Below are 22,940 nucleotides of genomic sequence, written 5' to 3'. Positions count from 1 at the left end.
CCCGGCACCCAAAGGTGTGCTTGCCCCCCCCCCCCCCCAAAGGCAGTCGCCTGCTTATGTGGGGTGGGTAATTTTGCCAGATGTACAGAGATGCTGCAGTCGAGCTGGTGCACAATACCCCACCAGTTATTAAAAAAAACTCTGGCAGCTCCTCCCTCATGTCTTTGTAGTTACCCTTATTTAATTGTAATACCATTACATCTGATTCCAGCTTCTCCCTCTCAAACTGCAGAGTAAATTCTATCATATTGTGGTCACTGCTCCCTCAGGAAGCAGCACCAAATCCAGAACTGCCTGTTCCCTCGTAGGCTCGGTCACAAGCTGCTCTAAAAAAAAATCTCTGACATTCCATAAGTTCCTTTTCTCGGAGTTCACTACCAACCTGATTTTCTCAGTCCACCTGCATATTGAAGTCTCCCATGATTATTGTAATGTTGCCTTTTTTACATGCCGTTTCTATCTCCTGATTTATTTTCTGCCCCACCTCCTGATTACTGCGAGGGGACCTGTACATAACTCCCATCAGGGTCTTTTTACATTTGCGATTCCTCAACTCTACCCACGCAGATTCTATGCCTTCTGATCCTATATCGCTTCTTGCTATTAATTTAATTTGATTCCTTACTAACAGTCCCACCCTACCCTATCACATTACCAACATATCCTTCTGTTCCTTTCTCCTTCACCTGTTTATTGAGCCTCCCTTAAAATCCATCTATGCAACCAACCACAATGGCGGCCTATGGTAATGGATTCCACATTCTCACCACTCTCTGACTAAAGAGGTTGCAACTGAATAGATCTCCGGATTTATTCTCGACGGTCTTCAATTTACAGCCCCTGGTTCTGGACTCGCCTGCAAACATCTTCATTCCAACAACACTCAAGAAGTTTGACACCATGCAGGACAAAGCAGCCCCACTTGATTGCTACCCCTTCCACAAACATTCAATCCCTCCGCCACTGACGAACAGTGGCAGCCGTGTGTACCATCGACAAGATGCGCTGCAGGAACTCGCCATCGTTGGTTAATAATAATCTTTATTGTCACATGTAGGCTTACATTAACACTGCAATAAAGTTATTGTGAAAAGCAGCAACTTCCAAGCCCACGACTACTACCATCTAGAAGGGACAAGAGCAGCAGATACCTGGGAACCGCACCACCTGGAGGTTCCCTTCCAAATCACTCACCATCCCGATTTGGAAATATATTGCCGTTCCTTCTGTCGCTGGATATTCCCTCCCTAACAGCACTGTGTGAACTAACATCTCAGGGACTACAGCCGTTCAAGAAGGCAGCTCACCGCCACATTCTGAAGGGCAACTAGTGATGGCCTAGTCAGCGATGGCCACATTCCGCAAATGAATTTTTAAAAAACCCCACCCTATCCTATCGAACCTTGGCACAATTTTAAAGAGATAATTCTCTCATGATGTAGGAGGAATCAGCATGAGGATACAGTGATATAACATGGGCACCAGGCGGTGGCTAGTACGAGCACTCACCAAGGCACCACCACTGGTTACTGGCTCAGCACCTGCCCTCATTCCGGCCCGCATAGATCCCAAAGGTGTGAGCTCCTTGGCCATTTCCTCCTTCAGAAGACTGGTCTTCTTTGGGGGTTCCAGGCCTAAGCTTTCAGGTTTCCTCCTCCTGATGAGACCTGTGGACCAACAAAGTGAAAAATCAAACTGGAGGAAGCCAGGGCCACACATCCAGGAGTAAAGAGCTTGCATTAATTTTGCAGCATACAATGTCCCAAAACCCTGGACAGCAAATGAAATATTTCAGCAGTGAAAAAACTGGTGTACTGCAGGAAACGCAGCAACAAATTCACACACAGCAAGCTCGCACAAACAGCAATCTGATGATGACCAGCCAGATCATTTAGTACAGTGATGTTGGATGTGGGATAAATATTGGCTCCAGGACACCATGGATAACTCTCCTGTGGCTCTTCTGAAATTACGGCCATGAGATCTTTTACTTCGATGCAAAGGGGCAGAGGGGCTGCAGTTTAACGTTTCATTCGAGAGAGGGCACTACTGAAGTGCAGCACTTCTTCAGTACCAACCCTCTGACAGTGCAGCACTCCCTCAGTACTGACCCTCTGACAGTGCAGCGCTCCCTCAGTACTGACCCTCTGACAGTGCAGCGCTCCCTCAGTACTAACCCTCTGACAGTGCAGCACTCCCTCAGTACCAACCCTTTGACAGTGCAGCACTCCCTCAGTACTGACCCTCTGACAGTGCAGCGCTCCCTCAGTACCAACCCTCTTTGACAGTGCAGCACTCCCTCAGTACCAACCCTCTGACAGTGCAGCACTCCCTCAGTACTGACCCACTGACACTGCAGCACTCCCCCAGCATGGTCCAACTGACAGTGCAGTACTCACTCAGTACTGACCCTCTGACAGTGCAACATTGCCTCCATGCTGAACCTGACAGTCTAGCACATCTTCAATGCCAACACGCTGACAGTGCAGCAATCCCTCAGGACCGACCTTCAGATAACACACCAACCCCTCAGTACTGAGCCACTGACAGTGTAGCACTCCCTCAGTCCTGATCGTCTGACAGTGCAGTGCTCCCTCATTAGATGCATGGCATTAAGGGTAAAGTAGTAGCATGGAGAGAGGATTGGTTAATTAATAGAAAGCAAAGGGTGGGGATTAATGGGTGTTTCTCTGGTTGGCAATCAGTAGCTAGTGGTGTTCCTCAGGAATCAGTGTTGGGCCCACAATTGTTCACAATTTACGTAGATGATTTGGAGTTGGAGACCAAGGGCAATGTGTCCAAGTTTGCAGACGACACTAAGATGAGTGGTAAAGCAAAAAGTGCAGAGCATACTGGAAGTCTGCAGAGGGATTTGGATAGGTTAAGTGAATGGGCTAGGGTCTGGCAGATGGAATACAATGTTGACAAATGCGAGGTTATCCATTTTGGTAGGAACAACAGCAAATGGGATTATTTAAATGATAAAATATTAAAACATGCTGCTGTGCAATGAGACCTGGGTGTGCTAGCGCATGAGTCACAAAAAGTTGATTTACAGATGCAACAGGTGATTAAGAAGGCAAATGGAATTTTGTCCTTCATTGCTAGAGGGATGGAGTTTAAGACTAGGGAGGTTATGCTGCAATTATATAAGGTGTTAGTGAGGCCACACCTGGAGTATTATGTTCAGTTTTGGTCTCCTTACTTGAGAAAGGACGTACTGGCACTGGAGGGCGTGCAGAGGAGATTCACTAGGTTAATCCCAGAGTTGAAGGGGTTGGATTACGAGGAGAGGTTGAGTAGACTGGGACTGTGCTCGTTGGAATTTAGAAGGATGAGGAGGGATATTATAGAAATATAAAATTATGAAGGGAATAGATCGGATAGATGCGGGCAGGTTGTTTCCACTGGCGGGTGAAAGCAGAATTAGGGTGCATAGCCTCAAAATAAGGGGAAGTAGATTTAGGACAGAGTTCAGGAGGAACTTCACCCAAAGAGTTGTGAATCTATGGAATTCCTTGCCCAGTGAAGCAGTTGAGGCTCCTTCATTACATGTTTTTACGGTAAAGATAGATAGTTTTTTGAAGAATAAAGGGATTAAGGGTTATGGTGTTTGGGCCGAAAAGTGGAGCCGAGTCCACAAAAGATCAGCCATGATCTCATTGAATGGCGGAGCAGGCTCGAGGGACCAGATGGCCTACTCCTGCTCCTAGTTCTTATATTATTACTGACCCGCTGACAGAGCAGCACTCCCTCAGGACCGACCCTCTGACAGTGCAGCACTCCCTCAGTACTGACCCTCTGACAGTGCAGCACTCTCTCAGTACTGACCCTTTGACAGTGCAGCACTCCCTCAGCACTGACCCGACAGTGCAGCACTCCCTCAGCACTGACCCTCTAACAGTGCAGCACTCCCGCAGTACTGACCCTGTGACAGTGCAGCACTTTCTCAGTACTGACCCCCTGACAGTGCAGTGCTCCCTTGAATCATCCCTACAGGTCAGGAGGTGCCCATTTGGCTCATCGAATCTGCACCAACCCTCTGATAGGGCACTCTACCCAGGCCCACTCCTCCACCCTATTTGTAACCCAACCTAAAGTACATATTTTGGACACTAAGGGGCAATTTAGCACAACCAATTCACCTAATACACACTTTTGGACTGTGGGAGGAAACCAGAGCACCCGGAGGAAACCCACGCAGCCAAGAACGTGCAAACTCCACACAGATAGTCACCCAAGGTTGGAACCAAACCCAGGTCCCTGGCTCTGTGAGGCAGCAGTGCTAACCATTGAGCCACCCCTTGGTGCTGCATTCGGAGGGGCATCCTGCAAATATGGATTCAAGCTGCCAGAGGTGACTGAACCCATGATCTTAAGGATCGGAGGGCATAAACGTCACCCACTGAAGCACAGCTGGCAACCTAACTGAGAGCAGCGCAATAAGGATCACATACACACGTCAGCTGCTGCTCATGTTCAAAGAAATTGTGTCCTTTACCTGTTGGAACACCTGCTTCAGCATCAGCCGCCATTCTGCTGGGCAGCAATTCAAACTGCTGCTGTGTACTCGGGTTAACATGATCGGGGTGGCAAGAGTCACCTTTTATTTCCACCAGCTTGATCTGAGAAACCAAGTAAAGCACAAAGCAATTTAAACACAAAGTAATCCCGGAGAAAGACAGTGGACGGATCACCGAGTACAATATTAAATAGGAGCAGGGTTTGAAAGTCTGGGCGGGGTGCCGGGCACAGGGATTTGGGAATCGCCTCGAGGAAGATCTAGTCATTCAGCCGGACCTCCCTGGTGGAGGGACCAATGACCAGGGGAGTCACAGAATTCAGCTGAGAGGCAGGAGGTTAAATGCGGATGTGAAGAAAAACATTTTCACCCAGTGGGTGGTGTGAGTCTGGAACTCACTGCCTGAAAGGGTGGTGGAGGCAGAGACCCTCATAACATTGAAGAAGCATTTAGATGTGCACTCGTAATCAGTCCTCGGCCTTTTGGCAAAGATGGTCAGGTGTAATGCCTGTATCTGGTATGTCTCTCTTGTGGGGATCATGAAAACAGGGGCTAAATAGCCGGCTTGTAAAGCAGGCCAAGGCAGCACGGGTTCAATTGCCATACCAGCCTCCCCGAACAGGCGCCGGAATGTGGCGATTACGGGCTTTTCACAGTAACTTCATTTCAAGCCTACTTGCGACAATAAGCGATTTTCATTTCATTTTTCATTGTTTTTCGATTGGATTCAATTTGAATTGGTTTTTGGAGCAGCCAAGGAGCTGGATTAGGGGTTTGCCCCTGTCCACACTCTGAGCTCTGGCTTTGTAACTCTGATAAAGTAAGAAAAAAAAAAGATGTGCATTTGCGATGCCAGGGACTGCAAGCTCACGGGCCCCAAGTGCTGGAAAATGGGGTTAGAATAGTTAGTGGTTGTTTTGACTGGCGCAGATGCGATGGGCCGAAGGACCTATTCTGTGCTCTAAACCTCTTGGATTCGGGCACCTCTAAATTTATAAAAAGGGAAAAATGAAAAAAGATACGATCCATAACCCTGTCCTGGATCTCTCTGTCTGAGAGTGTCAGCAGTGTACATCAGGCAACACATCTCGACACTCAACTGCCGACCAAATATATGTACGCAAGGTGTACCCGTGTGGTGCAAAAGCTCCGAGATGTCCTCATTTAACGCCTTTTCGTGTGAACACTGTTTTAGTTAATGACTTCAAAGTATGTTTCATGAAACCACATCTACCTGCAATATAATGTTTTAAAAGTTGGGACTCTGCCTCTCCCCTTCTGCGGTAGGAATGGGTTAATTGGTTGGGCCAAATGGGCTGTGTCTGTGTGGTGATGTTCCGATGTAATCCATGACTAATCTATGAGGAGGTTCATGAAGTTGATTCCAGAGGTGAGGGGGCTTGTCGCTTGGCGAGTGATTGAACAGTTTAGGCCTATACTCTGTCGAGTTTAAAAGAATCAAGGGAGATTAAATTGAGGTACACAAGATGATAAAAGGTATGGATAAAGTAGACATGGAGCAGATGCTTCCTCTTGTGGAGCATTCTAGAACGAGATCTCTCAGGATAGCAGGTCGCAAATTTAAAACAGAGTTAAGGAGAAATTACCTTTCCCAAAGGGTTGTGAATCTGTGGAATTCACTTCCCTAGAGTGCAGTGGATGCTGGGACAGTGAGTAAATTTAAGGAGGAGCTGGACAGATGGGTTGAAGGGTGATGGAGAATGGGAAGGATGGCAGAGTTAAGATTAGGATGAGATCAGCCATGATCAAATGGCAGGACAGACTCGATGAGCCTAATTCTGCACCTATATCATAACAACCATGGACGCGTGTGGACCTATGGGCTATATGAAATGAAAATTGCTTATTGTCATGAGTAGGCTTCAATGAAGTTACTGTGAAAAGCCCCTAGTCGCCACATTCCGGCGCCTGTCCGGGGAGGCTGGTACGGGAATCGAACCGTGCTGCTGGCCTGCTTGGTCTGCTTTAAAAGCCAGCGATTTAGCCCTGTGCACCCTCACCCAATCCCCTCCATTTCACTCTCTGAAGGGGGAGGGCAGAGGTTGGAGAAGCAAGGCGACAACATTCCCCCTGAATGCTGATGGCGCTGAGGATCGGGAAGTTTCCCAATCACCGGATGGACCCCTGACAAAACAGGTGGCTCAGAATTCTGAAAATCCAGTCACACGTATAACTGATGTGTGGAGTTATAAAAATGTTACCATGATTCCATGTTTGTTTTGTCTGTTTTAGAGTCCTGTTGTGCAGAGAGCGCTACAGCCTGTGTGTTGCATACTGAACCGTCAAGGAGCACCAGGCTATGATAAGGTGCGTCCATCGCACCACAGTGTTGTGACACATTGCTACTCTCGGTGCACAAACAGTGCTTAACCTAGTGCCAAAATCTGAGCCCCAGTGTATTGATCATAAAACCGAGTGACGCAGTTTTCAACCTGTGGAGCTTGGAGTTTCAGCAACGCCCAAGTCCGGAGCTGGGCTGCCTGAGTGCAGACAGTACAACGTACCTGAGCAGGGTTGGGTTTAAACATCGACTTCCTGGCTCTGTGGACCTTCACTTTCTCCACCCGCTCCTGGGGAGGTTCCTGTCTCTCGGCTGTTGCGATCGACACCTCATTTCCGCTTTGGCCAATGATCTCGCTTGGACGGCTCCGAGTCAAACCCTGAATTCAATGCACATCATGGGGAACAAAAAGGGGGTGGGTGAGAGGGATAAATTAACAGTCATTATGCCCTCACTGGTTTGAGGTTAATGGTTAGGGCGCACTCAGACGTACTGATTCCTGCCCCACTGTTCATTCTGAAATGAAGTGCTGCCAAGTGCGTGTACTTCAAGGAATACAATACACAATTTACCCAAACCCCTTTAAAAAGTAAAAGCTCCTGGTTCGCTTTTTAATGCCAGGCTGTTTTCACATCACTACTCGATCAGCAGTCACCTCCCATACTACCCACTGTACCGGATTGATGCTTGTTGAGAGAAAGGATTTTCTCGCTCTGTGGACCTCTGGATACTCCTCCAGATCCGGAACCATGACCTCTGTCTCCACGGCAACCTCACTGCCTATCCGACCAGTCGACATGCCTGTCATCCTCTTTGGGTGTGCCTGTGTGGATGCCAATCAGAACAGAAGGTTAAAGGAGTACTGGGTGTGACAATGATGATAGTTGAAACAAGGGTGCCAAAGAGGGGAGGGGCAGAGCGAGGAGGGGAGGGGAAGGGGCAGGGCGAGGGGGGGGAGGGGAAGGGGCAGGGCGAGGGGGGGGAGGGGCAGGGCGAGGGGGGAGGGGCAGGGCGAGGGGGGGAGGGGCAGGGCGAGGGGGGGGGAGGGGCAGGGCGAGGGGGGGGGGGCAGGGCGAGGGGGGGGGGGGAGGGGGGGGGGGGGAGGGGGGGCAGGGGGGCAGGGGGAGGGGGGGAGGGGCAGGGCGAGGGGGGGAGGGGGCAGGGCGAGGGGACCCCCGAGGGAGGGGCAGTGCGAGGGGGTGGAGTGCAGGGAGACGGGGGTGAGGGGCAGCAGGGCGAGGGGGGGGATGGGGCGGGCGAGGTGGGGAGGGGCAGGCTGAGGTGGCGGGATGGGCAGGGCGAGGGTGTGAGGGGAAGGGCGGCGGGGGAGGGCAGGGCGAGGGGGGGAGGGGCAGGGCGAGGGGGGGAAGAGGCAGGCGAGGGGGGGATGGGCAGTGCGGACGGGGGGAGGGGCAGGGCGAGGGGGGATGGGCAGGGCGAGTGGGGAGGGGCAGGGGCGAGGGGGGAGGGCCAGGGCGAGGCGGGGAGGGGCAGGGCGAGGGGAGGGGCAGGGCGAGGGGGAGGGAGCCCCAGAGCGAGGGGGAGGGGGAGAGCGAGGGGAGGGGCAGAGAGCGCGAGGGGAGGGGCAGAGCGAGGGGAGGGGCAGAGCGAGGGGAGGGGCAGAGCGAGGGGGAGGGGCAGAGCGAGGGGGAGGGGCAGAGCGGGGAGGGGAGGGGCAGAGCGGGGGGAGGGGCAGAGCGGGCAGGGGAGGGGCAGAGCGGGCAGGGGAGGGGCAGAGCGGGCAGGGGAGGGGCAGAGCGGGCAGGGGAGGGGCAGAGCGGGGGGGAGGGGCAGAGCGGGGGGGAGGGGCCAGAGCGAAGGGGGAGGGGCAGCAGAGCGAGGGGGAGGGGCCATGAGAGAGGGGGAGGGGCAGAGAGAGGGGGAGGGGCAGAGAGAGGGGGAGGGGCAGAGAGAGGGGGAGGGGCAGAGCGAGGGGGAGGGGCAGAGCGAGGGGGAGGGGTCAGAGCGAGGGGGAGGGGCAGAGCGAGGGGGAGGGGCAGAGAGAGGGGGAGGGCAGAGAGAGGGGGAGGGGCAGAGCGAGGGGGGAGGGGCAGAGCGAGGGGGAGGGGCAGAGCGAGGGGGAGGGGCAGAGCGAGGGGGAGGGGCAGAGCGAGGGGGAGGGGCAGAGCGAGGGGGAGGGGCAGAGCGAGGGGGAGGGGCAGAGCGAGGGGGAGGGGCAGAGCGAGGGGGAGGGGCAGAGCGAGGGGAGGGGCAGAGCGAGGGGAGGGGCAGAGCGAGGGGAGGGGCAGAGCGAGGGGGAGGGGCAGAGCGAGGGGGAGGGGCAGAGCGAGGGGGAGGGGCAGAGCGAGGGGGAGGGGCAGAGCGAGGGGGAGGGGCAGAGCGAGGGGGAGGGGCAGAGCGAGGGGGAGGGGCAGAGCGAGGGGGAGGGGCAGAGCGCGGGGGAGGGGCAGAGCGAGGGGGAGGGGCAGAGCGAGGGGGAGGGGCCAGAGCGAGGGGGAGGGGCAGAGCGAGGGGGAGGGCAGAGCGAGGGGGAGGGGCCAGAGCGAGGGGGAGGGGCAGAGCGAGGGGGAGGGGCAGAGCGAGGGGGAGGGGCCAGAGCGAGGGGGAGGGGCAGAGCGAGGGGGAGGGGCAGAGCGAGGGGGAGGGGCCAGAGGCGAGGGGGAGGGGCAGAGCGAGGGGGAGGGCAGAGCGAGGGGGAGGGGCAGAGCGAGGGGGAGGGCAGAGCGAGGGGGAGGGCAGAGCGAGGGGGAGGGCAGAGAGAGGGGGAGGGGCAGAGCGAGGGGGAGGGGCAGACGCGAGGGGGAGGGGCAGAGCGAGGGGGAGGGGCAGAGCGATAGGGGGAGGGGCAGAGCGAGGGGGAGGGGCAGAGCGAGGGGGAGGGGCAGATGCGAGGGGGAGGGGCAGATGCGAGGGGGAGGGGCCCAGAGCGAGGGGGAGGGGCAGCAGAGCGAGGGGGAGGGGCAGAGCGAGTAGGGGGAGGGGCAGAGCGAGGGGGAGGGCAGAGCGAGGGGGAGGGGCAGAGCGAGGGGGAGGGGCAGAGCGAGGGGGAGGGGGAGAGCGAGGGGGGGCGAGCGAGGGGGAGGGGCAGCGCGAGGGGGAGGGGCAGAGCGAGGGGGAGGGGCAGAGCGAGGGGAGGGGCAGAGCGAGGGGAGGGGCAGAGAGCGAGGGGAGGGGCAGAGCGAGGGGGAGGGGCAGAGCGAGGGGGGGGGGCCAGAGCGAGGGGGAGGGGCAGAGCGAGGGGGAGGGGCAGAGCGAGGGGGAGGGGCAGAGCGAGGGGGAGGGGCAGAGCGAGGGGGGGGCAGAGCGAGGGGGGGGCAGAGCGAGGGGGAGGGCAGAGCGAGGGGGAGGGGCAAGGGGCAGAGCGAGTGGGGATGGGCAGAGCGAAGAGGGGAGGGGCAGAGCGAGGGAGGAGGGGCAGAGCGAGGGAGGAGGGGAGGGGCAGAGCGAGGGGGGAGGGGCAGAGCAGGTGGGGAGGGGCAGAGCGAGGGGGCAGGGGCAGAGCGAGGGGGGCAGGGGCAGAGCGAGGAGGGGAGGGGCAGAGCGAGGAGGGTATTAAATCTTCCAATCAGCCTCTTGTGTGCAAATGAACATCCAAATTAGAAACAGGAACCTTCCCCAAAGTTCAATAACAGCTGAACTGATTGTGGCCTCAACACAATCTTACCTACGCCATCCGTCCCCCCTCCTCCCCGTATCCCTTGACTGCTTTGTTAGTGAAGAATCTGTCTACCTCTGCCGTAAAGTTTGAAGTCCCTTATTTACACAATTATAATGGAGACCGTAATCACCCCAGCATTTTAATATTTTTCCGATTTGGCCATCAATTTGCAAAAGCTAAGTGAGGGCTTTTCTCTCTTTACCTGACTGAAGGGGCCTTTCAGGATGGACTTTCTGGCTCGGTGAACATCCTGGTTCTCGTCTTGAGGCTGTGCGGCCTGCTCTGCCGTTCCCCCAGCAGCATCACCAACTGCCCGTCCAATGGGCAAGCTCGCCAACTTCTCCGCCAAGCTCTGTGTGGAGTGAGGCATAAATCAGTCACAAACAAGCAATCGGATGTCGCGGAATGGAATACTTTGCTTCACACACAATGGCGGACTTGCTGCCAATGGGACTATTTGTGCGTGTTCACCATTTTATACCTCCCACTGCACCAAACCACCCAAAAAGTGCAACTTTGACACGTAATCCGCCCCATCCACTTCACAAAAAGCTGTTCATTGAATCATAGAATTTACAGTGCACAAGGAGGCCATTCGGCCCATCGAGTCTGCACCGGCTCTTGGAAAGAACAGACACGGGAAGAAGCTGCCGACTCCGCACAGGCAAGTGGCCCAAGCTGGGAATCGAACCCGTGACCCTGGAGCTGTGAAGCAACTGTGCCAATCACTGTGCTACCGTGCTGCCCTTGGAGCTGTTAGCAGTGTTATAATCACACTGCACTTAATAAAATCCAGCTTTCTGCAGAAGAGGCAGATTTAGTCAAATGTACGCTTCTATTCAAGTACCCGGCGGCAGTTAAAAGGAGCATTAGGGGTAGTAAAAGGCGACTGATAGGCTTCAAGAAGGCGGCGATGCATTTACAGAGCGCCTTTCACAGCCTCAAAATGTCCCAAATGGCTTTACAGCCAATGAAGTCCTTTCTGAAATGTAGTGACGGTTGTAATGTAGGAAATGTGGCAGGAGTTTGTGCACAGTAAACTCCCCACAAACAGTAATATGATAACGGCCTTTCGTGGTGTTGGTTAAGGGATAAATATTGGATCTGGGCAGCAGGGAAAATTCCCCCGCTCTCTTTCCAAATGGTGGATCTGTCACAACCACCTGAGGGGGCAGAAGCAAGGCTCCCTCGATTGATGGCATCCCTGACAATGCAGCTTTTCCCCTGTACTGGAACCGAGGAGGGCGACTTATAGCACACAGGAAGAGAGAGTGCTACCCACTGGGCCATGACTAGAGCCGCGAACAACCGCACCACGAAGCAACCTGCCAAGAAAAGCTGCGTTTACACCAGGATTGAAAGTGAAATTTTAAGAAGGGGACAAGCCAGCCCAGGGAAGGACAGACTGTTGCTCATCCGTCCAAGGAGCTCAAGAATTGTATACTCTTCTCCATTTTACTACAAATATAAATAAATAATCTTTATTGTCGCAAGTAGGCTTACATTAACACTGCAATGAAGTTACTGTGAAAAGCCCCTCGTCGTCACATTCCGGCGCCTGTTCAGGTACACGGGGAGAATTCAGAATGTCCAATTCAGCAAACAGCATGTCTTTCGAGAATTGTGGGAGGAAACTGGAACACCCGGAGGAAACCCACGCAGACACAGGGTGAATGTACAGACTCCGCACAGACAGTGACCCAAGCCAGGAATCGAACATGGGACCCTGGCTCTGTGAAGCAACAGTGCTAACCATTGTGCAACCATGCTGCCCGAGCACACAGCAGCAGTGCATGCGGGGAAAGATGCTCAAGGAGCTCCTGGCATACCTACTCACCTGTCATTTGCCATCGAGACCTTTAGCGTGTTGCTCCCTGCTGTCTGCTGGCCCAATTCTCCATCTCCGCCTCCTCCCCAACCCAAACAAATGCCATCAAGTCAATATGAAAATGGGCCGAATGGCCACCTACAAGTAGGACTGGAGTCTTCTTCCTTGTGGGTCATGAGAGAGACACACACACGGAGAAGAGTGAACTGGTGGGACGGCAACAGCAGGGTTACTGGTCGTGCCTCCAAACTCAGAGCAATCTCAAAACTCACCCAAAGTGTGAGACGGCCGTCAGGGAGCAGTTGGGGTGTTAATTCCGAAGAGGCTTTCGGGTGGGAGATACTTTTTTTTAAAAAAACTGGCAAGACAGCACACGTCAGCTTCCCCTTATTTACTATAGCTGGCTGGCCGGTCCAAAGGGGTCCACGCTCACCGTACCTGACTGAAGCTGCCTTTCAGTATCGACTTCCTTGCTCTGTGCACCTCTTGATTCTCGTCCTGAGCCGGGACTACGTGCTCCACTTCTGCCGCCGCTCCAGGAGCCTGGCTTGCCCGGTCGGTGGGCAAGGTCCCCAGTTCTGTAGGCAATCTCTGTGTAAAAGCCGCAAAGAAGAGGAGAATTTTTTTTGGGTGGGGGGGGGGGGATGCAATATTTTTGAGCAAAGTGAGCTTTAACTGAATGGCTGCCGAGTTAAGAACGCAAAAATCTAGTGCAAGCAATCTCAGGTCACATTTTCTTGTCCACATCCACCCCTCGTCATGCAAATCCCAAATTTCCTTGGCACCATCCAGGCTGGTTATGGGGAATCTTTTACTACCTCAGCAAGCCCTTTACAGCCGATACTTTTCAAACTGTTGTATCGTAGGAAAGGCAGCAGCTAATTTACTCACAGCAAGCTCCCACAAATAACAATGCGATAATGACCAGATAGTGTTACTGTAATGTTAATTTGAGGGATAAATATTAGCCAGGACACCGGAGAAAACTCCCCTGCTCTTTCTCAAAATAGTGTCAAGGGATTTTTTTTTTTTTAACATCCACTCAAGTAGGCAAATGGGGGCCTCAATTTAACATCTCATCTGACAGACAGCACCACCTCAGTGCAGTACAGGGAGGGTGAGTCTGGCTTTTGCACTCGTGTCAGTTGTGACCACTCCTCTCATCTTTGAGTCACAGGATTTAAGGGACAAGCGACTTTTCCTCAGCTCATCGCCCTCCTCATCCTCACAGCCTGGCCAAGGTGGGGCAAACGCAGCGGCAATGCAAGTGCTCATCCCTCCGTGCAAGCACAGCTCATAGGCAGACCACCCCCTTCGGTACCTGACTGGCGCTGGATCTGGATATCGACTTCCGAGCTTTGTGGATCTTGGGCTTGTCGTCCGGAGCTGCCACCGGCCTCTGCGCCTCCACCGGGACCGCCGCTACCTCATTCCCTGCCCGGCCGGTCGGCACACTCAGCAGTTTCATGGCAAGGCTCTGAATGGAATTTGGAGACTTGCTGACCCCGGTTAGTGTCATCTTAGCCCTGTTGGCCCCTGGGGCCTTGGTGGGGGAGGCGGGGAATGTTTTGGCAGCATGACCTGAGGGAAGAAATCATCAATACAAGTGAGAATCAGTTAAGAACAGTTAACAATCAGTAAGAATAAACAACATCACCTCCACACTAGGCCTCAATACCGGGACCCCGCAAGGCTATGTACTTAGCCCCCTACGATACTCCCTATACACACATGACTGCGTGGCAAAATTCGGTTCCAACTCCATCTCCAAGTTTGCTGACGATACGACCATAGTCGGCCGGATCTCGAATAATGACGAGTCAGAATACAGGAGGGAGATAGAGAACCTAGTGGAGTGGTGCAGCGACAACAATCTCTCCCTTAATTCCAGCAAAACTAAAGAGCTGGCCATTAACGTCAGAAAGCAAAGTCCTGTACACACCCCTGTCAGCATCAACGGCTCAAGGTAGAGATGGTTAGCAGTATCAAATTCCTTGGGGTGCACATCGCCAAAAATCTGTCCTGGTCCACCCACGTCGACGCTATCACCAAGAAAGCACAGCAGCGCCTGTAGTGCCTCAGGAAACTAAGGAAATTCGGCATGTCCGCATTAACTCTTACCAACTTTTACAGATGCACCATAGAAAGCATCCTATTTGGCTGCATCACAGCCTGGTATGGTAACTGCTCGGCCCAAAACCGCAAGACTTCAGAGAATCGTGAACACAGCCCAGTCTATCACACGAACCTGCCTCCCATCCATTGACTCCATCCACACCTCCCGCTGCCAGGGGAAAGCGGGCAGCATAATCAAAGACCCCTCCCGCCCGGCTTACTCACTCTTCCAACTTCTTCCATTGGGCAGGAGATACAGAAGTCTGAGAAAACGCACAAACAGACTCAAAAACAGCATCCTCCCCGCTGTTACCAAACTCCTAAACACCCTGTTATGGACTGACCTCATTAACACTACACCCTGTATGCTTCACCTGATGTCGGTGTTATGTAGTTACATTGTTTACCTTGTGTTGCCCTATTATGTATTTTCTTTTATTTCCTTTTCATGTACTTGATGATCTGTTGAGCTGCTCGCAGAAAAATACTTTTCACTGTACCTCGGTACACGTGGCAACAAACAAAATCCAACCCAATCCAATTGAAATCCAAGTGAAGAGGGCAAGAAGAGATCATTGAACCCTTCGAAATCCCCTCTTCTGCTCCTTCCCCTTAGTCCGACAATTTCATTTTGCTCTTCCAAATATTCACCCAAACCTCCATTGAAAGCTATTGTTGAATCTGCTCCCACGAGTCTTTCAACAACAAGTTGCAGTTGTATCATGTCTTCAAAGCAGTAAAATGCCCCAAGGCACTTTAAAATCTGACAGAGCCACATTGGTTTTGAGGAGGCCTTAAAAGAGAAAAGAGGAGGGGTTTTAGGGAGGCAATCCCAGGGCTTTTAGGGCCCGGGTAACTGAAAGCCAATTGTGGAGCAAATAGAATCTGGGATGCACAAGAGGTCAGAATTGTAGAGTGCCGGCTATTTTGGACCACAACATTCTGCTGCGTCAAAGAACGTGACACCTCACCCCGTCTGATTCTTGTCAATTAAAGCGAAGGCCCCGGCTGTCAACCCCCCCCCCCTGCCCCCAATTGTTACTTACTGACTCCATGAGGATTCCCAAAGTTCTCCCTGCCACCACATATCTCTTGGACAACCTACTTACAACCGAGGTGACGTAAACACCAGGGAATAGTTACCTGAGAGGCCCTTGACAGGAAGAGGTCCGGGTTGAGATCCCAGCCGGCTGACAGCTGCACCATCAGAGGACGAGCACTCCGAGCCCAGATAGGGCTCACCAGATTTGCCCTGTGCTTCGCCGCTGCTTGCCGACTCTTCCCCTCGGGCATCTGTAACCGTCGCGGTTTCAGGATCAGGGGCCTTCGCCGCGATCTCTTGGCTGGTCCCAGAGCACGGTACCTCAGCGTTATTCTGCAAGGCGATGTTTCCCATTGCACCTACAGCACCCGCCACGGGATTTGACACTTGCCCCAGTTTCTTGGGGGACAGTTCTGCTGCTTCGCCGATCCCTGCAAAATAAAACCACGCCACATTTATTTCCCGGGTTGCATTGCACTTCCCACCTCCCACCGCACATTCGAGCAAGGGTGAGTGTCCCGAGGCATGACGGTTGCGATGAGCAAGGAAACGCGTCAAATTAACAAACCGCACTCTCCATTGCAAAAGTGTTCACAGCTCAGAAACCAGCCTTTCCACCCAACTGATCCATGCTGGTGTTTAATCTTCACACAAGCCTCCTCACGCCCCTCCTTCATCTCATTCCATCAACTTATCCTTCCGTTCTTTTCTCCCTCCTGTTTACCCAGCTTCCCTTTAAAGGTATCTATACTATTCACCTCAACCGCTCTGCGTGATAGAGTTTTATATTCCCACTACTCCTGTTGTATTCATCTTATATTGATGGTCCCTGCCCGCCAGTAGGAATGACTTCCCTATGTCTATTCTATCAAATTCTTTCATACCTTTGAAGACCTCGATCAGGTCATCCCTCCGTCTTCCCTTTTCTAGAGAAAAGGGTCCCTGGCCTGTTCACTCTTTCCCTTTTAGTACAACCTCAGCATCACATCAACATTTGGGTCAAAACCCTGGAACTCCCTCACTGACAGCACGGTGACTGTACCTACACCTCAGGGACTGCAGCGGTTCATAAAGTCAGCTCACCACCATCTTCTCAAGGGCAATTAGGGAGGGGCAATAAATGCTGGCCTAGCCAGCGATGCTCAAGTCTCATGAATGAATAAGAAACAATTTGCTTTTGTATGTAAACAGCCAAAGTAAAGTCTGAGGTAAAATGTCCAAAGGAACCCACTGACCCACGAGGAGATATTAGGACAGATGACTAAACGTTTGGTCAGAGTAAAGGAATTGAAGGACAAAAGGGAGACAGAGAGATTTAGTGAGGGCAGTCCAGAGTTTAGGGCCTGTGCAGCTGAAGGTATGACCACCAATGTTGGAGCAATTATAACTGGGGTTAGTCAAGAGGCCAGAATTGAAAGAGTGCCAGGATTTTGGTGGGTTATAGGGCTGGAGAAGAAATAGGGAGCCTGAAATTTTTCTGTTAGTGGACACCACCACTCACATAACCACACACAGTAGCAGTAGGAAACGGTAAGGAGTTGCTTTTCACAGTAACTTCATTGCAGTGTCAATGTGAGCCTTCTTGTGACAATAAAGATTATTATTATGGGGAGATGATTAGGTTCTCTCTTGTTGGGAGATGGTCATTGCCTGGCACATTGCCAGGTCTTGCTGCATTTGGACATGGACTGCTTCAGTATCTGCGGAGACGCGAATGGTGCTGAACATTGTGCAGTAATCAGCGAACATCCCCATTTCTGATCCTATGTTGGAAGGGAGGTCATTGATGAAGCAGGTGAAGATGGTCAGGTCAGGGACATTACCCTGAGGAACTCCTGCAGCGATGTCCCGGGATTGAAATGACTGACCTCCAACATCTGCAGCCATCTTCGTTAGTGCCAGGTATGACTCCAACCAGCGGAGTGTCTCCCCTCCACCCCCACCTCGATTCACATTGACTCCAGTTTTGCTCAGGCTCCTTGATGCCATTCTCGATCAGATGCTGCCTTGATGCCAACGACTGTCACTCTCCCCTCACCTCTGGAGCTCAGCTCTTTTGTCCATGTCTGAACCAAGGCTCTGATGAGGTCCAGATGAGTGATCCTGGCAGAACCCAAACTGAGTGTCCGTGAGCAGGTTATTGCTGAGTAAGTGCAGCTTGATAGCACTGTCGATGACCCCTTCCATCACTTTGCTGATGATGGAGAGTAGACAGACTGGGAAATAATTGGCCGGGTTGAATTTGTCCTGCTTTTTGTGTATAGGATATAGCCGGGCAATTTTCCATCTTGCCAGGTAGATGCCAGTGTTGTAACCGTACTGGAACAGCTTGGCTAGAGTCGCGACAAGTTCTGGAGCACAGATTTTCAGTTCTATTGCCGGAATATTGTTAGGGATCTGTAGCCCTAGCATTATCCAGTGCCTTCAGTCATTTCTTGATAATAATAATAATCTTAAATTATTGTCACAAGTAGGCTTACATTAACAATGCAATGAGGTTACTGTGAAAATCCCTAGTCGCCACATTCCGCCGCCTGTTCAGGTACACGGAGGGAAAATTCAGAATGTCAAATCACCTAACAGCACGTCTTTCGGGACTTGTGGGAGGAAACCAGAGTGCCCAGAGGAAACCCACACAGACACGGCGGTGTAGACTCCACAGAGTGACCCAAGCAGTAATCGAACGGGACCCTGGCGCTGTGAAGCAACAGTGCTAACCATTGTCCTACCGTGCCGCCCATGTGGAGTTAATCAAATTGACCGAAGACTGACATCTGTGATGTTGGGCTCTCCAGACGAAGCTGAAATGGATCATCCACTCGGCACGTCGGGCTGAAGATTGTTGCAAATGCTTCAGCCTGGTCATTTGCACTAATGTGCAAATTGAGGATGAGCATATTTATGTAGCCCAGGGGTGGGCAAACTACAGCCCGCAGGCCGCATGCGGCCCGCCAAAGGTCTTTATGTGGCCCACCAAGTCATTAAAAAAAAAAAAAATTTTTTTTAATATTTTTTTTTTCAAGGTTAATGGGGGGGGGGCTGTTGGATTACTTACTGGTATAGGGTGATACGTTGACTTGAGTAGGGTGATCATTGCTCGGCACAACATCGAGGGCCGAAGGGCCCGTTCTGTGCTGTACTGTTCTATGTTCTATATGAGGCGCCCAGAATCATAACCGGGTGAAGTAATTATTTTACTTAATATACTATAGAACAGTACAGCACAGAACAGGCCCTTCGGCCCTCGATGTTGTGCCGAGCAATGATCACCCTACTTAAACCCACGTAACCGGTATACCCGTAACCCAACAATCCCCCCATTAACCTTACACTACAGGCAATTTAGCATGGCCAATCCACCTAACCCGCACATCTTTGGACTGTGGGAGGAAACCGGAGCACCCGGAGGAAACCCACGCACACACAGGGAGGACGTGCAGACTCCGCACAGACAGTGACCCAGCCGGGAATCGAACCTGGGACCCTGGAGCTGTGACGCATTGATGCTAACCACCATGCTACCGTGAGGCCCTATGCGGCCCTTTAAAATTGTGAATTTCTGAATGTGGCCCTTGCACGGAAAAGTTTGCCCACCCCTGATGTAGCCTCTGTGAGTTGATTAAGGACTACGGAGTTTAGACCTGATCAGTTGGTTGCGGGGGTCACTTAGCTGTCTATCACATACTGCTTCCACTGTTTGGCACACAAGCAGTACTATCTTGTGGGTTCACAATGTTGACATCTCATTATTAGGTACGGCTGGTGCTGCTCCTGGCAAACCCTCCTGCACCATTCAGATTCCTACCTTGACTTTTAAGAATACACTCTGTCCTTTATTTCAACTCCCTATCATGGTTTTCTGCATCACCGCCCGAACGTGAATGGCCCCCACAATTTCAATACCCTCTGCATTCAAAAATGGGAACGGTTGCCTAAATTTCCCTCTAAACAGTGCCCAATACCCGTGTCCTGAAAACATCTGCATCCAACATCACTGTGCCTCAGAACTCTCTATCCACCAGCTCCTGGCACCCCTATCCTCCTCTTCCCCAAGCTATCCTCCTTGTAACTCACTCTCCTAGACTCAGCTTTCCAGGCCTCTCCTGAATTCCCTCCAATAATTCTGCACCATTTTTCAACACAAGAGATCAACACTAAACAACTCCAGGTCTGGCCTCATCAACGCTCAGTCGAATTTAATGTTACTCCTTCAGATCTCCCCTCACACCTCGACCCCTCACCTCCTCCTGAGATCTTCCCCCTCATCACACCTCATCCCTTCCTTGAGGCTTGAAAGTCACAGCTACTGCCTACCGAGACCACACGACTGGTTTGAACCACCTCCTGCTACCTTGCATCAGGCATGTTGCCACATCACGTTGATTCTCACCACTCCTGTCCTATCTCATTGACTTTGCGCTTATACCAAGTTGAACCTCACTGCCACCTCTCTGCCTTTTGACCTGGCTCAGTCCTTGACAAAAGTTCACTGAGCAGTGTTGAAAGAGTTCTCCCAACACTGTACTGGCCAACAACCCTCTCTCTCAAACAGATCACAGTGCCTTTCCTCTCATTGCTCTTTGCAGGATCACGCTGTGTGCAAAATGGCTGCCAGCTTTGCCAACAGAACGGTGGCCATTTTGAATGGGTTAACCTTACCTTGGTTTACTTCACTGCTGGGGCTTGGATCCAGCCCCAGGAGCTCTGGTTCTGCTGTGGCCTGACCCGTTCTATTAGCCTCCCCCTGGATAAAGACAAGCATAATTCCTGAATATGCTTCAACAGAAAAACAAACTGGTTTCAATTTAATTCATTCTCCTCACCATTTCCTCCAACCTGGCACCCTGTTGGGACAGGAATGGCCCATGAGAAGGAGGGGAGACTGGGACAGTCTGATGAGGGGCGAGGGTGGGGTCTGAGGAAGGAGTGAGGTTGGGGTCTGAGGAGGGAGTGAGGTTGGGGTCTGAGGAGGGAGTGAGGTTGGGGTCTGAGGAGGGAGTGAGGTTGGGGTCTGAGGAGGGAGTGAGGCTGGGGTCTGAGGAGGGAGTGAGGCTGGGATCTGAGGAGGGAGTGAGGTTGGGGTCTGAGGAGGGAGTGAGGCTGGGGTCTGAGGAGGGAGTGAGGCTGGGGTCTGAGGAGGGAGTGAGGCTAGGGTCTGAGGAGGGAGTGAGGCTAGGGTCTGAGGAGGGAGTGAGGCTGGGATATGAGGAGGGAGTGAGGCTGGGGTCTGAGGTGGCAGCAAGGCAGGGGTCAGAGGGAGTGAGTCGGGGTCAGAGGAGGGAGTGAGGCTGGGGTCTGAGGAAGGAGTGAGGCTGGGGTCTGAGGAAGGAGTGAGGCTGGGGTCTGAGGAAGGAGTGAGGCTGGGGTCTGAGGAGGGAGTGAGGCGGGGGTCTGAGGAAGGAGTGAGGCTGGGGTCTGAGGAAGGAGTGAGGCTGGGGTCTGAGGAAGGAGTGAGGCTGGGGTCTGAGGAAGGAGTGAGGCTGGGGTCTGAGGAAGGAGTGAGGCTGGGGTCTGAGGAAGGAGTGAGGCTGGGGTCTGAGGAAGGAGTGAGGCTGGGGTCTGAGGAAGGAGTGAGGCTGGGGTCTGAGGAAGGAGTGAGGCTGGGGTCTGAGGAAGGAGTGAGGCTGGGGTCTGAGGAAGGAGTGAGGCTGGGGTCTGAGGAAGGAGTGAGGCTGGGGTCTGAGGAAGGAGTGAGGCTGGGGTCTGAGGAAGGAGTGAGGCTGGGGTCTGAGGAAGGAGTGAGGCTGGGGTCTGAGGAAGGAGTGAGGCTGGGGTCTGAGGAAGGAGTGAGGCTGGGGTCTGAGGAAGGAGTGAGGCTGGGGTCTGAGGAAGGAGTGAGGCTGGGGTCTGAGGAAGGAGTGAGGCTGGGGTCTGAGGAAGGAGTGAGGCTGGGGTCTGAGGAAGGAGTGAGGCTGGGGTCTGAGGAAGGAGTGAGGCTGGGGTCTGAGGAAGGAGTGAGGCTGGGGTCTGAGGAAGGAGTGAGGCTGGGGTCTGAGGAAGGAGTGAGGCTGGGGTCTGAGGAAGGAGTGAGGCTGGGGTCTGAGGAAGGAGTGAGGCTGGGGTCTGAGGAAGGAGTGAGGCTGGGGTCTGAGGAAGGAGTGAGGCTGGGGTCTGAGGAAGGAGTGAGGCTGGGGTCTGAGGAAGGAGTGAGGCTGGGGTCTAAGGAAGGAGTGAGGCTGGGGTCTGAGGAGGGAGTGAGGTGGGGGTCTGAGGAGGGAGTGAGGCTGGAGTCTGAGGAGGCAGTGAGGCTGGGGTCAGAGGAAGGAGTGAGGCTGGGGTATGAGGAGGGAGTGACGCTGGGGTATGAGGAGGGAATGAGGCTGGAGTCTGAGGAAGGAGTGAGGGTGAGGTATGAGGGGGGGTGAGTGTGAAGTCTAAGGAGGGGGTGAGGGTGAAGTCTAAGGAGGGGGTGAGGGTGGAGTCTAAGGAGGGGGTGAGGGTGGAGTCTAAGGAGGGGGTGAGGGTGAAGTCTAAGGAGGGGGTGAGGGTGGAGTCTGAGGAGGAGAAAGTTCGGGGAATGGGCGAGGGTGAAGTCTGAGGAGGGGGTGAGGGTGGAGTCTAAGGAGGGGGCGAGGGTGAAGTCTGAGGAGGGGCGAGGTCAGAGGCTGGGGTGAGGGCGATGTCCGGGGGCTAGGGTGAAGATGCGGTTGGGGGGAATAGAGAGGTGGGGTGGTTTGTGCAGGGGTGAGATCCGGGTTGGGGGGGGGGGGGGGGTTTTGAATCCTGAGATTGGAGTGAGAGGAGATGCGAACATTGCCCCCTTCTCTGCTTTTGAGCCTTCCAGCCAGCCTTTTAAGCCAACATCAATCGACGTACAGCCCAGAGATAAGGCCAGATCTCTGCTTTCCACATCCAAAAAGGAATAAAGGGTTATGGTGTTCGGGCCGGAAAGTGGAGCTGAGTCCACAAAAGATCAGCCATGATCTCATTGAATGGCAGAGCAGGCACGGAGGGCCAGATGGCCTACTCCTGCTCCTAGTTCTTATGTTCTTATCCCCATCCCTTTGTATCACACACTTTCCTACTTTCAGCTGGGCGAGTGTTAGTGTTGGGGGAGGGAGCTCCAAGCAGCTGCGCAATGGGAAGTGACCAAAGGGGTTAATCTGGCCCTTGACAGTATCAAGCGAGACCATCATCTGCTTTGAGAATGCTACGCTGTAAAGTCCCCGAGGCAAGACAAGTAACAACAGCTGCTGGACAACCATGCTACAGTTGGAAAAAGTTTCACTTTTAATTTGATTTTAATGATCCCAATATTGAACAAAGTATTAAAGCACAGAAAAAGGCCATGCAGCACATCTAGTTATATGTTCTTCACCACCCTCTTCACCGTCCCTATTAAAATATCCTTCTGTTGCTTTATCCCTCATGAGTTTATCTGACTTCACCTTCAACAAGTCTCTGCTAATTGCCTCAATCTCTCCCTGTGGGAGTTCCTCATTCTCACTCCTCTCCGGGGTGAAGTGGTTTCTCCTGAATTCCCGATTGGATTTTTTTTTTGTGATTCTCCTA

The 22,940-nt window shown here is 53.0% G+C and overlaps 1 protein-coding gene across 3 annotated transcripts in view; it reads right to left on the bottom strand.

Annotated features, from left to right (window-relative positions):
• The window catches only part of LOC119975701 (histone-lysine N-methyltransferase EHMT2-like), an 87,834-nt gene that overhangs the window by 58,944 nt on the left and 5,950 nt on the right, over positions 1 to 22,940 (bottom strand). For all 3 annotated transcript variants that reach the window (XM_038815510.1, XM_038815512.1, XM_038815511.1), the window contains exons 2-10: positions 20,088 to 20,172; positions 15,530 to 15,859; positions 13,593 to 13,852; positions 12,710 to 12,862; positions 10,646 to 10,795; positions 7,501 to 7,647; positions 7,048 to 7,203; positions 4,502 to 4,625; positions 1,510 to 1,667 (exon numbers count right to left, since the gene is read on the bottom strand). In XM_038815510.1, coding sequence (XP_038671438.1) covers positions 1,510 to 1,667; positions 4,502 to 4,625; positions 7,048 to 7,203; positions 7,501 to 7,647; positions 10,646 to 10,795; positions 12,710 to 12,862; positions 13,593 to 13,852; positions 15,530 to 15,859; positions 20,088 to 20,172 — 1,563 coding nt within the window. The remainder of the gene's footprint in view (positions 1 to 1,509; positions 1,668 to 4,501; positions 4,626 to 7,047; positions 7,204 to 7,500; positions 7,648 to 10,645; positions 10,796 to 12,709; positions 12,863 to 13,592; positions 13,853 to 15,529; positions 15,860 to 20,087; positions 20,173 to 22,940) is intronic.

This window comes from Scyliorhinus canicula, chromosome 13 (genome assembly GCF_902713615.1).
Source record: "Scyliorhinus canicula chromosome 13, sScyCan1.1, whole genome shotgun sequence".
In the NCBI taxonomy this organism is placed as follows: Eukaryota; Metazoa; Chordata; class Chondrichthyes; order Carcharhiniformes; family Scyliorhinidae; genus Scyliorhinus; species Scyliorhinus canicula.
Note: the sequence above shows the minus strand (reverse complement) of the source record. Positions and strands in the feature narration are given on the sequence as shown.